General features: G+C 48.8%; 1 protein-coding gene across 1 annotated transcript in view; it reads right to left on the reverse strand.

The window, feature by feature from the left end:
- The window catches only part of PDZD2 (PDZ domain containing 2), a 412,595-nt gene that overhangs the window by 10,027 nt on the left and 387,372 nt on the right, over window positions 1-15,196 (reverse strand). The window contains 5 exon segments of the mRNA XM_070357681.1: window positions 611-712; window positions 4,805-4,922; window positions 5,742-7,158; window positions 7,161-9,692; window positions 12,556-12,700. Coding sequence (XP_070213782.1) covers window positions 611-712; window positions 4,805-4,922; window positions 5,742-7,158; window positions 7,161-9,692; window positions 12,556-12,700 — 4,314 coding nt within the window.

The raw sequence follows: 15,196 nt of genomic DNA on the forward strand, positions 1-15,196 counted from the left end.
AGGATTAATAATAACAGCAGCAGCACCTCAATACAGTTTCACTCTTATTCTTGCTAGCGTCTAAAATGGGCCTTGGTGCTCCATGTGCATGCCCAATCACTTTAGTCATGTCCAGCTCTTTTGTGACCCCATGGACTGGCTCCTCTGTCCATGGGATTCTCAAGGCGAGAATACTGGTGCTCCATGGGGCAATAAGAAAAAAGATGAACAGAACCGGGTCTCGCCCAAGGAAGCTAACCTCCCTAATGATTTCAGAGGCTTCTTGAGTGATATAAAATGTAATCTTGAGAAAGAACTGATTTATAAGCAAATGAAAGCTTTGGTCCATTAGTTCTAAGGTCCATCTTAAACCAGTGAAAGGGTTAGGTGAATATGAGGATGTGGACAACTGTATGTGTAGCATCATCGTAGGTCACTCGCTGTGTGTCAGAAGCGCCTGTGTTTGTCAACGAAAACGTTCCGTACCACTTTCCCCACTTTGGTTTGGTGACGGGACACCCCCCTCCGCCCCGCCCCGCATTCTTTGAACCGACTGCTATGAATTCTGTGCTGATTAAGTTCTCAGGCTGCTGCAGGACTGACCCGACAGCATCCCGACACTGTCACTTACCACAATTGATTTTGGCTGCACATCTGTCCCTCCTGCCACACTGAATCCCAGACCTGAGCCTTCTTTTTTATTCAAGACTATGAAGCAAATATCTTCTTTGTTCTGGTGAAAAGAAACAGAAACCAATATATTTCCTGTGCCAGAGTAAGGAAGTTTTGAACACATCCCCCCACAGTACTGCGGAGCTCGTCATTGCTCACCCTGATGGTTAGGTGCTTCCACACAGTGTTGGGACCAGGGCCCATCTCAAATACCCTGCATTCCTCCTGGGTGGTGCTTATGCAGTTTCAAGGGTCCATCTTACAGCTGTAGGACCACTGGGAAGGTCTCATGAACCAGGATGGGGGCAGGGACAAGGGACACTGAGAAGCCATTCTCAGCAGCAGATGGTGTGTTCCCAAATCTGATCATAGCACATAACTCAATCATGAAAGGATTTCTTTAGTTTTCTCAGTCTACAATTGAGCAAAGCCCGTGTTGTCAGTAGCAGAAGTACAGGTGCCAAGACAGGATAAGAGCACACTGAAGCCATAAGTTTTACACCCCCTCAACCCACCATGTTCAGCTCATTGGATTTTAGGTACAGTGAATGAACTGGTAGTTAAAAAGCACAAAGTATTTTGAAAAATGGAAAGTACATATAAAACTGTCAACTCACTGGGACTAGAACATTCTTAGTAACTGAGTCCTAGGTTTAAATAACAGAAGATGTTCCTGTGTTTTAAGCATCAATTGAAAGGTACCTTGGAATAAAGATTTTAAAATTATCTGGGCTAATTATTCTGAATTTTGACTTCCTTCGACTTTCTTTGCCCACATGCTAGATATGATTCAGCATCATTTTAAAGAGCTGTGTTGCTAGGTTTCCCTTGAAGTAATTGATTTATAATCCATCAATTCAAGGTGTTCTCAAGCTCAGCAACAGAAAAAGAATTTAATAATAACCAGGCTGGCTGCAACAGAGAAAGTGAAAATGTTGAAAGAGAAAACCACCTCTTTGTTTTGCTGGGAAAAGAAACCAATGTTTAAAAAAACAATGTTTAGTATGAGTTCTAAAGAGTAATCCCAAGCATTTTTACACCACTCTAAAGAGGTTCATTCAAACCTAAGCTGACACTAGAATATCCAGCAGAACTTTGGGGGGCTGGGATGTTTACTTCATGGGCAAGTTTCAAGCATATATACACTTAGACGCTGGTCACCAGAGAGAAGTGATGATTAGGCTTTCTCACCAAAACAGGAACATGTGGTCTGGGAAATGATCTCTGTGCTGCTTCTGGGAAATGGGATGGTGAACTAGAAATACTGCTCAGATATTTAAATAGCTTATTGGAGCAAAGAAAATATTTAAGAATGCTGGAGAGGGTGTGGAGAAAAGGGAACCCTCTTACACTGTTGGTGGGAATGCAAACTAGTACAGCCACTATGGAGAACAGTGTGGAGATTCCTTAAAAAACTGGAAATAGAACTGCCTTATGATCCAGCAATCCCACTGCTGGGCATACACACTGAGGAAACCAGAAGGGAAAGAGACACGTGTACCCCAATGTTCATCACAGCACTGTTTATAATAGCCAGGACATGGAAGCAACCTAGATGTCCATCAGCAGATGAATGGATAAGAAAGCTGTGGTACATATACACAATGGAGTATTACTCAGCCATTAAGAAGAATACATTTAAATCAGTTCTAATGAGATGGATGAAACTGGAGCCTATTATACAGAGTGAAGTAAGCCAGAAAGAAAAACACCAATACAGCATACTAACGCATATATATGGAATTTAGAAAGATGGTAACAATAACCCTGTGTACGAGACAGCAAAAGAGACACTGATGTATAGATCAGTCTTATGGACTCTGTGGGAGAGGGAGAGGGTGGGAAGATTTGGGAGAATGCATTGAAACATGTATAATATCATGTATGAAACGAGTTGCCAGTCCAGGTTCAATGCACGATACTGGATGCTTGGGGCTGGTGCACTGGGACGACCCAGAGGGATAGTATGGGGAGGGAGGAGGGAGGAGGGTTCAGGATGGGGAACACACGTATACCTGTGGTGGATTCATTTCGATATTTGGCAAAACTAATACAATATTGTAAAGTTTAAAAATAAAATAAAATTGAAAAGTGGAAAAAAAAAAAAAGAATGAGACTCTCCTGCATTCTGGGATATATCACCAAAATTTTAATTTAGTCAAATTTTTTCTTGCTCTAGTTGGTTGTTTGTGGATACAAGTGTGTTAGAGACCGACTGCCAGGCTAAGTGTTGCCTCTCCGAAAAGGTTAGCACAGCATCAGCGAAGCTAGATCGTCCTCAAGAGCTCTCCAAGATCTGCACGTGTTGAAGTGTCAAGACCAGAGCTGTTTCCTGACTCTAAATCTCTCACAGCGCCCTCCAGAGGCCACAGAAAGTCAGCACAACTCCTGCAGATCATATCACTGGACAAAAAGCAAGGTAGTAAACTTCTGAAGATGGCAGAGAAAGCACATCTCTACTCAAAGCTCCTCTTCAAAATTAACTGAAGACAATAAGAAAAAAGGCAAAAGAAAGCTGCATTCTGATCAAAGTCGGAATAATCTTCAACACCTGTGGGTGGTGAATATGGAACCAGGGTGAGGAGGTGAGGGAAGCCAGGAGATGACCCCAGGGTAGCGTTCAGCATGCTGTCCACACCAGAGTCTCTGCTGTGTTTGTGGTCCCTGACAATGTGCCTCTCAAGTGTGTGAGCTTGGTTGAGGCTTTTTGGTTTTCCCCTCTTATCTAATAGTGTAAAACGTCTGGAGCAAAGAGCCTGGCAAAGTATGAACCCACTGAGCCACCTTGATGCAAAATCCAAGAGTAAGGCTTTCATCACTTGTAATAAGTCGACGAAAGAAGTGAGCGGATGGAACAGTCCCTCTTCCTGAAAGTAAAAAATGCTGTATGCCTCAAGATGTTTGCTAACTGCACAGACCAAACCAGGGACAGAGAAGCCAAAGGGAGTAGAAGCTGAAAGGGACTGATGTCTATTCCTCCCCATCTCCTCTCCATTCTGGTTCACTCCATAATAGATGCCAACGTCACATCTGGGTACCCTTCTGGGTAATGTCAGAATTTCTGGAATGGTGTTCTCAGGTGGTATCAGTGACCAGGCATATTACCACTCAAGAAAAATTGTTCATATTTGCTTTTTTTCCTCTGGATAAAAAATATTCATTTATTTGGGTTCAAATCTTAATGAATCCTTCTGAGAAATTAACATGCTTCAGAGAAGTATTCTAAATATGAACCCATGGTTTCTTTTGTTATTGTTTACTGTCACATTCAATTTATTGAAAGACTTGACTTGTAATGACTAATCCGCTTCTTTGAAGGTCTTGTAATTGGGGCCAGGGTGGGACTGTGTTAGTCACTAAGTTGTGTCCAACTCTTTGTGACCCTATGGACTGTAGCCCACCAGGCTTCTCTGTCCATGGAATTCTCTGGGCAAGAATACTGGAGTAGGTTGCCATTCCCTTCTCCAGAGGATCTTCCAGACCCAGGGATCAAACCCTGGTCTCCTGCATTGCAGGCAAATTCTTTACCATCTGAGCTACAGGGAAGCCCCAGGGTAGGGCTACACAGCTGTTAACTCTTGTTTCCCCAGCAGGTGGCTCCCTTGACAGGCCATTATGTCCACGTAGGTGGACAGAGGTACTCGTGGCCATTCCCCCACCGTTCCAACATGCCTAGTCCTGTAGGAAGCACTTGCTGCAGACAAACTCCAGGTGTGGGGGTGGGTGGGGAAGATGGTAACTAGTCACGCCTGGGGGATTAAAACACCAATCTGGCACTGAAAAATTCAACACAAGCAAGCTTCTGAAGCAAGCTGCAAGCAATCGAGACAGATCAGAATGAGCTGCTGAACTTGCCACATGGGACTTGGGAGAAGGGCTCTCCCAGGTCCTCTAAAGCTTGTGGCACATGCCTGAGCACTGAGGTGGCAGCAGTCCAATCTTCCTGTGTTTTCTGTTCAGTTCAGTCGCTCAGTCGTGTCCGACTCTTTGTGTTTTCTGTAGTTTTTTTTGTTTTTAATCCCCAAACTCTAAACTTTTTATTTTGTACTGAGGTATCGTCGATTAATAATGTGGTAGTTTCAGGTGAACAGCAAAGGGACTCAGTCCTACGCACACAGGGATGCACTCTCCCCGTTTTTTCTATTTCACTCACCTCTGATTGTGCTTTCGCTTCCTGAATGAGAGTGAGGACAGTAGATCTTGACCCCACTGACGACAGAATGGACTGCAGTCTTTGCTGATCCCCTGCTGAGACCAGGAGTTGTTGCAAACTAAATAATATAAACATATTGGAAGAATGTTAAAGAAAAAAACTTCTCCACTGTACTAGGATGCATTAAGAATGATCTCCTTTCTACCACATTGTAGGCATTTTCTGATTTTCATGCTCTCTTTTGGTCACAACTCCATTTCAAACTGCTTGAAGAAGCTCAAACGCTCAACAGGAATTTCATTCACTGCCAACAGCAGTGGGAATTCCTATGGATTCTAGGATCCCTCCAAGATGTTAGGCGACCAATGCTGAACTTGAACAGAAAATTTCAGACAAATATTCTGTAGCCTCCAGTGAAATATTTTAAAACATACTAGAAGTTTCCTATTTGACTTCAATTTGACTTCAGTCACTTTGAAAGGTTCTAATCCTCCCCAGTGGTCCTGTTTCCTTATCCCACCATCTCTCGCTCTGTCTCGCTCGCTCGCTCTCTTACTCTGTGGTTTTGCTAAGTGCCCTGTCCTACAAAAGCCTCTCTTTAGAGCAACAATTTGGGAAACACTTTTCCCTGCAGGCACTTTATTTTTCCAATACTAATATTTAAAAAAAACAAAAAACAAAACTGGAGGCTGGAATAGAAAAAGGATGTTAGTGGGATTTATTCAGTGTAATCTGAATAAAGTCTGTCATTTAGCCAATCGTGTGTTTTTCAATGTTAACTTCTGACAAACGGGCCATGGTTATGTAAGATGTTAACTTGAGGAGCAGCCAGGTGAGATGTACATGGGAAGTTTGCACTATTTTTGCAACTTTTCTAAAAGTCTAGAACTAATCCATTAAAAAAAAATTACATACAAGGGGAAGAGCGGACACTTACTTAACTGACCAACTTCTTCCGGAAGGCAGATCCTGGGTGGTCTCACCCACATCGTGGGCTGAACTGGGTGCTCTGGGGTCAGTGGCTTTGGGACAGGCCCTTTCTGCCCCATCCTTGGGGCATGAAAGGGCCGTGGACCCAGCGAGGCCCCCAGCAGGGGAGCCAAGTGACCTCCGGGGGACGATTTCCAGCTCAGTTTTGAAGAGCACGGCGGATGGCCCTGCTGAGAAGTCCTCGCTGCAGAGCTTGTCCAAGTCGGGCATGCTCAGGGCTCTCAGCTCCTGGAGCTTCGAGCGGGACAGAGGTGAGGCCTGCGTGTGACGCACCGAGGACTTGTTCCTCTTGGCGGGAGAGGCGGGGGTTGCGGTCGGGGCAGGGATGCCCGAAGGACCAGGTGGTCTCTTGGGGTCTGAGTCAGCGCCCTTGTTACGGGCATCTGCTGGGGTCTGCCGGGAGACGGTCAGCGTCATGCTGGACGGGGACTTGGTCATCGGGGGGACGACAGTGGTGGCTTCACCTTGGCTTTCGCTGCAGGAACTCAGGCTACGTCTCAGCGACCTTGCTGTTGGGTCACTGGAGTGGCTGAGGGGCCCAGAAACCACGCTGCCGGACGACCGTCTCCCAATGGGAGGCTTGGAGCTCACTGACAAGAAGGAGGAGGCCCCAGCCTTGGCTGCGGGCCGGTCAGAGTGGGCCAGGTTCTCGAAAGACTTGATCCTCTGCTTCACAGAGAAAAAGGAGGTGGCTTCATGGGGCCAGTTCTGTGGGGAGTAGTGATGTCTCCTGGTGACGGTGACTCTGTCTGTGAGCTGGCAGCTGGTTTCCTGGGCGGACAGGACATCCGCTTCGTCTGTCGTCGGAAGGTTCCCCGAAGTCTCCAGCAAGGGCTTTACGCTGTATACACCCTGCCCATTAGCCAGGCTGAGAACAGCACCTCTAGACGCCTTGGCCTCGAGGAGGCCCCCGCTGGTGCCAGGGATCTGGCCGTCCCGAGGGGTGCGCCCTGGGCTCTGTGGGGTATGGCCCTCCCGGCCGAAATGACTGGAGAACTGGGCCGGCATGGAGTAGGTCCTGGTCGCTGGCCTTGGCGTGAAGTAGGGATGATCGTCCAGCACTGGGCCCACTGGTGGGCCATTCCTGGGCACCCCCAGGGGGTTGCCCATCTGGCCAGGATCGGCCTTTCTAGCCAGCAGCTGCGGGGAGGAAGAGGAGGAGAGTCTTGCCAGGCTGACGGATCGCTGCTGCGCTTCCAGCTCCACCTGGGAGACCCGGGTTGGGAGTAAGGACGGGTGGTTTGGGGAGGACTCCCCTGGCTGGTGACAGAGCCCAGCCCCACTCTCCTCCTGACGGCTGCTCTGGGACAAGAGCCCCCCCTGCCTGTCCCTCTCAGCCAGTATGTCACCACATGTGCTCTTGGGATCTCAATGATTTTCAGCTGCTTGGTTCTTTCAAGAGGCTCACCGGCAATTATTTTGCTTCTTTTGTCACCAGTCACCCCTGGCAGGGCTGCTTCTGCTGCAGAGTCTGTTTGGCTGGACAGGGACCACTCACCCTGCCCGGGAGTGGGGACCTCCAGCTTGCCGGCTACCGTGGACGTGCCACTCCTCAGTGCTGCGGGACTTGCTAGCCCCGGGGATGCCAGGGGAGCCCTGCTCTCTGGACCACACTTGGGAGGGCTAGGGGCAGCCGGGAAGCCTCGGTCGGGTTCCGCGTGCACAGCCGGGTGGAGCCTACCACACCCACCTTGCTCAGGAAGGGTCTTGGGGGTGGTCACGGGCGAAACAAACATCCTGATGCTCGAGTCGGATGCCGAGGGCTTCAGGGAGCCCGGGGTCCCAGGGGGCAGCTTGCCCTCCACACACTGGGGAGACTGAGGGGCAGCTGCGGCAGTCTTGTCCAGTTCTTCGTGGTCAGCTGTGTGGAACTGGTGCGACGCCACCTTAGAAAGCATTTTGTGGGAGGCCTGGGGTGAGACAAGGGCCTTCCTGTGCTCCGTGCTGCCAGTCTTCCCCGTGTGAGCAGCCGGGACCTCGGAACTGACTTTGCTTTTGCTTTTGATGCTCAGTCTCTTCAGCTTAGGACCAGCTTTGGGTTTCTGACAGTTACTCAAAAGAGTTTCCACAGAACTTTTCCTAGGCAAGTCTTTATTCTCAAGATTCAGCCGAGGAGGGGGGCTATCTGGCACAGGCACCCCCTTCTTGTGGCTTGAGCTCAGCACCTGGGCCTTGGGGTCGGGACTTCTGGCCAGCAGCGTGGATTGTTCCATTTCAGTTTTGCTCTGCGGATGCGTCCCGTGGTTGTTCTTATTTATCTCTCTAAACCAGGCCATGAGGGGCCGCCTGGAGATGGCTTTTGGCTTTGGCAACAAGTCCTCTGGGCCTTGACCTCCGGAGATGTGCAGGTTTCCCAGAGCTGAGTCTCCATTCTTGGGGACACACGCCCTGAAGGAGGCTTGGTTTTCAGCAGTGTGAACATCTATTTCTTGTTTCTCAGGTGGGGCCTTGTCATCCAAATGGTCATACTCCAAACCATTCACCACGTTAGGAAAACCAAGGGTACCTGGGGAGCTGGGGATAGGCCTGGTACCCGGAGGAGGCTGGGTGGCTTCCCCAGAGTCCTCTTCACTCGGGGACCTGTGGTCTTGAGAGACCCTTGCATCCTCAAGCGGCTCCGCCTCCTGAGAGCTCACGTCTGACAGAGGAGGAGGTGGCTGCGGAGGGGTGGAGGTGCCTGGCACGATGCGGGCTGTGTGGCCTGCTTCTGCCCCCACCTGGCTCAGGGCTCCATCCTTTGGTGGCAGGGCTGTGGCAAGGGCAGGGCAGGCGGCCACCCGGGCAGGAGCAAGGGCAGTGGCTGAGGGCCGATCGGGGGAGCCATCCGTGGAACAGATTTCCACCTGCTCCTCCTCGGACTCCGTTGTGTCTCCCTTGTGAGAAGGCTCAGGAGGACGAGGATGAGGAGGGGACCAGCTGTCCCGGGCGGGAGCTCGCGGGAATTCAGTGAATGACTCGGGGTCTGAGGATGAGTCTTCCACGTCCCCGTACATGGACGAGAGGGACACAGATGGCTCGGTGCTGTCACCCAGGCCTGACAGCGAGGTGCTGTCTTCGTGGAGACTGCTGAGATTCCTAGAGTAGTTGCTCAGAAAGCTTTTGTTCACAGTAAAATGTCTGTCGGGATTGATGGAATCCAAAACTGAAGGCTGGCCGGCCCACTGAGGGGGAGGGGCTGGACCAGCCGCCCCGGGCCTCCTTGGGGCAGGGGTTGGACTCCCCGAGGCTAGCTGTGGCCCCTGGGCAGCCTGCTCTCTGCTCAGCCGGCCCCCTTTCCCAGGGGAGGGAAGTCTTGCTCCGGAGGCATCCGGTTCCACCAGGAGCCTGTCGATGTCCGTCACTGGGCAGCGCCCATTCCCTCCAGGGCAGCCGGGCCCCGAGGCACCCCCACACGCCTCCTGGGCCTTGTCACTCAGCGATGGCAGGGCCAGGCCAGCCTGCGGGGCGCTGGTAGACCCTGAGTCTGTTCCCTGGGGCAGAGCTGACCCCTGGCAGTTTTCAGGGGCAAGGACTGCTGAGGTTTGCGGAGCCTTGGCATGGTGACCCAGAACCCTCTCTTGGCTCTTCTCCCCGGACATGAGGTCTTGTGGCAGCCCAGCACCAGTCGAAGGTGCCCCCTCAGCCATGGGTCCTGCTCCCCTGGGGGTCGCTGCCTTCCGGGCAGCGCAGGGCGATCTGGCATTGGGAGCTGCTCTCATCTCACGGAGGTCAGGACGAGCCATTGCCATTGTCCCCGGGGATGTGCTGTCCTCAGACTTGGGGATCCTGGGTGATTCTGGCCCTCCGGGGTCCTCAGGTCGCCTCGCTGGCTCTGTGTCCACTGAGGTCTGGCTGGGGTCAGGGTGAGCCGCCTCCTTCTGCCCTGGGGAAGGGAGAGGGTCTGGGGAGCCATCTGGTCCTGGGTGGAGAATAAAAAAAAAAGATTGGAGTGGTGGGGGAGACACAGGGTGAAAGGTTAGAAAACAGAAAACTTCAATGAAAACAAGTGAAAATTGTAAACAGTCTCAATTTTTTTGTCTTTTTTAGAAAGACATCCCACAGCTTAAATGTAGGCCTGTTTTAGTCTCTAAAATTATAGAGTGCTCACATCGAACAAATACCACTGTGCTTTAGAGGCTCTAAAATAACTCAGCATGGACGGCAGGAGGACCTCTGCCTCTGCCTTTTCTAGTTATTTATAAGGACAAGGGGACACCAGAAATCCTGCACTTGGGTTTCTGTACACCATCCACCCTCTGATGGCAAAAGCCACAGGAGTCAGCGGGCTGTTCTATTTGATTCCTTAGCTTGGGGTGATTCTGCAGTCAACTCAGTCCCCCGCAGACTACATGGGGGTTTAGCCTCGTGCCTTGGACTAGGAGTCACAGGGTAAAGTGAAACAGTCCCAGCAAGGAACTCGAGGGACTAAAGGAGGCTGATTCAGGCAGACGCATGGAATGCTCCAGACATATGGAAGCCTGCCCTGTCCTCCAGCGTGTCCTGACCAGGGTCAGGGGTGTGGGAGACTGAGGAGGTCAGATTATCCCAGGAAGCGGAGACAGAGGGCTGCTGGACTTAAGTGGGATTCTGGGGGCACATCTGGAACGGAAGCCAAGGAGGAGGAGAAAGGCAAGGAAGGAAAGGGAATCAAAGCAGAGAAGCCAGAGACAGCGTGAACTCTCCGAGGTGCAGGGACAGATGCCGCCTGCCTGGAAGTGAAGTCCCTCCACGTGCTGGGTCTGGACAGCCACTCTGTCCTGGAGGCTCCTCCTCAAAAAGCCTGCACACGTGTGGGTTAGTCTGTCTACTTCTGGCACATGGCATCTTACAATAGGTGGGGGAACAGGCAGAAAAAAGAACATTAGATTTGCATTTCCTTATGAGCCCTGGGTTTGAGTAAGGGTAGAGCAAAAGCCTCAGTCACAATGAAAGTTTTGCTTAGAAGCGTGTCTCCCCCAGATGTTACAGTCACTCTGCATCGCCCATGCCAGTCACCTTAACTGCATATGGCTTTCCCCCAAAGTTCCTAGATCAGTAATTAGGAGCTAGTAGCACTTGGCGCTGTGCTCAGAGTTTCTTGTGGGCTTCATTTCCCTCCCAACACTGTGACCGCCTGCACTGGAATGGCGGGGAAGTGAGGCGCAGGGTGGTAAGCAGCATATGCAGGGTCAGAGAGTTCATGGCCAGGGCTCCCCCCAGGATGTGGACTCCACAGCTCACGCAGTTACCTAAGCCCTGACCACATGGCCTCTGTGGAGACCACCCAGCAACAAGACCGGTTCATCAGGATACCCACGGAGACCTGACACAACCTCCCCAGGTCCCCACGGAAGGCCAGGGGCACCACAGACTCACACCCATGGCCTCCTTTCTTCTGCTCAATTTTCTTTTTTAAAACTTTTTATTTTGTATCGGAGTATAGCCAATTAACAATGTTGTAATGGTTTCAGGTGGACAGCAAAGGGACTCAGCCATACATATACATGGATCCATTCTCCCCCAAACTCCCCTCCCATCCAGGCTGCCACATGACATTGAGCAGAGTTCCCTGTGCTCTGCAGTAGGACTGTGGTGCTTATCCATTTTAAATACAGTGGCCAGTGTGTACTTGTCCATCCCACACTCCCTAACTATCTCTTCTCCCTGTCGTTCCCTCCAGCAACAGTGATCTGCTGAATCTTTTCAATTCCCTTCAGTATGACTTTCCTGTTTCTGCTGGTGCCAACTAGGAGGCTTCCCTGGTGGCTCAGATGATAAAGAATCTGTCTGTACCACAGGAGACCTGAGTTTGATTCCTAGGTCAGGAAGATCCCCTAGAGAAGGGAATGGCAACCCACTCCAGTATTTTTGCTTGGAAAATCCCATGGAGAGGAGCCTGGTGGGCTATGGTCCATGGGTTCACAGAGCTGGACACGACTGAGTGACTAAGCATGCGCAGATGCTGGTGCCAGCTACAGGGAAAAGCAGCAGCAAAAGGAAGGGATGTGTGTCTGTTTTTCAGATTGATTCATTCGCTGAGCAAACCCTAAAATTTTGTTAGCAATTTGGCTTTTGTGCAAAGTGTGTAATGCAAAAAGGTTTTACTGATGGAGATTAAATTACATGGAAGCAGTCCATGATGTCACCTTTCAAAATATTCCTTCACTTGGAAAGCCCCCAAACGCCCAACAATGGGAAGCATACTGGCTCAATTATGGCGCCTTATGGGGTAGAAGGCCCAGCAGCCTTTACAACTGATGTCATGGGTGTAGAAGAATGTGGAGGGCCTGGTGCAGCTTCCTAACCAGAGCAGGTTACAGGTGTGCTGATAACCTGACTTAGGGTTAGGGTTAGTGCTGAGGGTGGCCTGCTGGGGCCAGCACCAGCCACACAGGCCTGGGAGCATCTTGCTGACCTCTTCAGGCTCCTCAGCTATTCTATAGATGCAATACATAAGAATTATTTATTTTTTACTTCTCAGTGGAGGCTTTTCCTGCCATTTTTCAGTACATTTGGTTTCACATAAACAGAGTGTTGAGTTTCTGAAGGCAGGATATTCCTGTTTCATATTGTTCCTCATTCACTAAGGTACATGTCACAAAATGAGTAAAGGCTGGAGACTAGCTGAAGACAGATACCCATGAACTCAGGCCCAGTGATCTAGTAAAGTTGTTAAATGCAGGTAGCTTTTATCACTAGCCTATGAAGATCTCTCTGCCTTAAAATTTTCCCCATATAACATTTTTATTAGTTAACTTCTACTCTCCCGTTCTAAAGCTTAGTAAGTGATAAAATCATCTTACCTGTCCCGGGTTGCTGCCCCTGCTTGGATGTCGCTGCAGGTGGGTTCTCTGTAGGGTGGCTGGCATCTGGGTGGGGCAGGGCACAGCCTGGTCCCCAGTCAGTGGGGACTCGTCCATCCCCGACGGACGGCTTGTCCAGAGATTCCTGGCACAAGGACAACTGTGAGCCACTGTTAAAGGCTCTCAGGGTTCTCTGCATCCTAATACATCACATACAGAGGAGAGCTGGTTTGGGAAATTCAAGGAGCCCTGGACCAGAAGCCACAAGACCCAGATTCTGGGTTTAAGGTCCAACTAGAAATGTCATGGCCTTGTCACTCTTCCTAAGCATTCAATTTAAGATGTGGGTGATAAGTGGTAGCAGTGACGTTAGTAGCTCAGTTGTGTCTGACTCTTAGCGACCCCATGGACTGCAGCCTACCAGGCTCCTCCGTCCATGGGATTTTCCAGGCAAGAGTACTGGAGTGGGGTGCCATTGCCTTCTCTGCCAGGGTGATTAGGAAAAGGCAAATGAAAACCACAATGAGATAGCATCTCAACCCCCTCAGGATGGCTTCAATCAAGAAGATTGAAATAATAGAAATAACAAGTGTTGCAGGGCTTGCCTGGTGGCTCAGTGGTAAAGAATCCACTCGCCAAACACAAGAGACATGGGTATGAAACCTGGTCCGGGAAGATCCCACAGGCCACAGAGCAACTGAGCTCATGCACTCCAAAGCCTGTGAGCACTAACTGTGGAGCCCACATGCAGCAACTACTGAAGCCTGCCTGCCCTGGAGCCCGTGTTCCTCAAGAGGAGACGCCACGATGAAAAGCCTGCACGCTACAACTAGAGAGAGCCCAGTGGCAACAGTGAAGACCCATCACAGCCGAAAAATAAATCAGTACATCTTAAAAAAAAACCCAACGTGCAGCACACAAAAGGCTCTACAGAGGTAAGGCATTATTGTTACACTATGCATTGTGATGCTCAAGACCAAAACCAGCTCATTTTGGCAGTCATGGAGAGAATGAATCTGAATAAATAAAATTAGCATTTAACATTTTAAAACTGTACTTTAGCCGAGCGTCAATTACTTCCTTTCTTCTAATACCTACTAGGAAAATTTTCTCTAAAACAACTTTGCTAAAACATTAAATCAGATTTGACATTTACCCTCTGAGTGAAGGAGTCATAAAGTGGCTCAAAGGTGGCGGCAGAGGAAAGAGGTGAAACAGGTGATCATTTAGCTACTTTTGTTTAAAAAGAAAAAAAATAATTTCGTAAAATGTCAATTATCTGCTTAGGGAACTCAACAGTGTTCAACTCAGTGAATTTTCTATTTACTAATAAGGCATAAGTGTGATATGAAAACAGAAGAATCTGAAAGTCAACAGAGGTAGTGACTGTCCAGCACTGTGAATGCAGCACATGCCACTCAACTGTACACTTTAAAATGCTTTGGTGTTCAGTTGCTAAGTCATGTCCAACTCTTTGCGACCCCATGGACCGCAGCATGCCAGACTTCCCTTTCCTATACTAACTTTATGTTAAGTGAATTTCATCTCGATTTTAAAAAGTATTAATAAAAACATTAAAAGATAATCATTTTCCAAAATAAAAAGTCTCATTTTTTTAAGTTTCCAATATAAAAGGTAAATACTTTATGGGCAATGCATTCAATTTTCTTTCCCATATAGTATAAATAAAATTTGGGAATGAGAAATTTTACAAGAAAAACAACTTCTGTACAAAAATTTTAAAAGGTGCTCAAAGTTCTTACTGAGAATACTAATTCACAATTATGACATTTTAATAGATATAGATTATTATAAAAAAAGATATTTGAGTAAAATCCATGATTTGGCTTTATATACTTATTTAACTTATATGCAGAATACATCATGAGAAACGCTGGGTTGGAAGAAGCACAGGCTGGAATCAAGATTGCTGGATTATTATTGTTATATCAATAACCTTAGATATGCAGATGACACCACCCTTATGGCAGAAAGTGAAGAGGAACTCAAAAGCCTCTTGATGAAAGTGAAAGTGGAGAGTGAAAAAGTTGGCTTAAAGCTCAACATTCAGAAAACGAAGATCATGGCATCTGGTCCCATCACTTCATGGGAAATAGATGGGGAAACAGTGGAAACAGTGTTAAACTTTATTATTTTGGGCTCCAAAATCACTGCAGATGGTGACTACAGCCATGAAATTAAAAGATGCTTCTTACTCCTTGGAAGGAAAGTTATGACCAATCTAGATAGCATACTGAAAAGCAGAGACATTACTTTGCTAACAAAGGTTGGTCTAGTCAAGGCTATGGTTTTTCCAGTGGTCATTTATGGATGTTAGAGTTGGAGTGGGAAGAAAGCTGAGCGCCGAAGAATTGATGCTTTTGAACTGTGGTGTGTTGGAGAAGACTCTTGAGAGTCCCTTGGATTGCAAGGAGGTCCAACCAGTCCTAGGTGTTCATTGGAAGGACTGATGCTAAGGGTGAAACTCCAGTACTTTCACCACCTCATGCGAAGTGTTGACTCATTGGAAAAGACCCTGATGCTGGGAAAGATTGAGGGCAGGAGGAGAAGGGGACAACAGAGGAAGAGATGGCTGGATGGCATCACCGACTTGATGGACATGAGTTTGAGTGAACTCCGG

This window comes from Bos mutus, chromosome 20 (genome assembly GCF_027580195.1).
Source record: "Bos mutus isolate GX-2022 chromosome 20, NWIPB_WYAK_1.1, whole genome shotgun sequence".
In the NCBI taxonomy this organism is placed as follows: Eukaryota; Metazoa; Chordata; class Mammalia; order Artiodactyla; family Bovidae; genus Bos; species Bos mutus.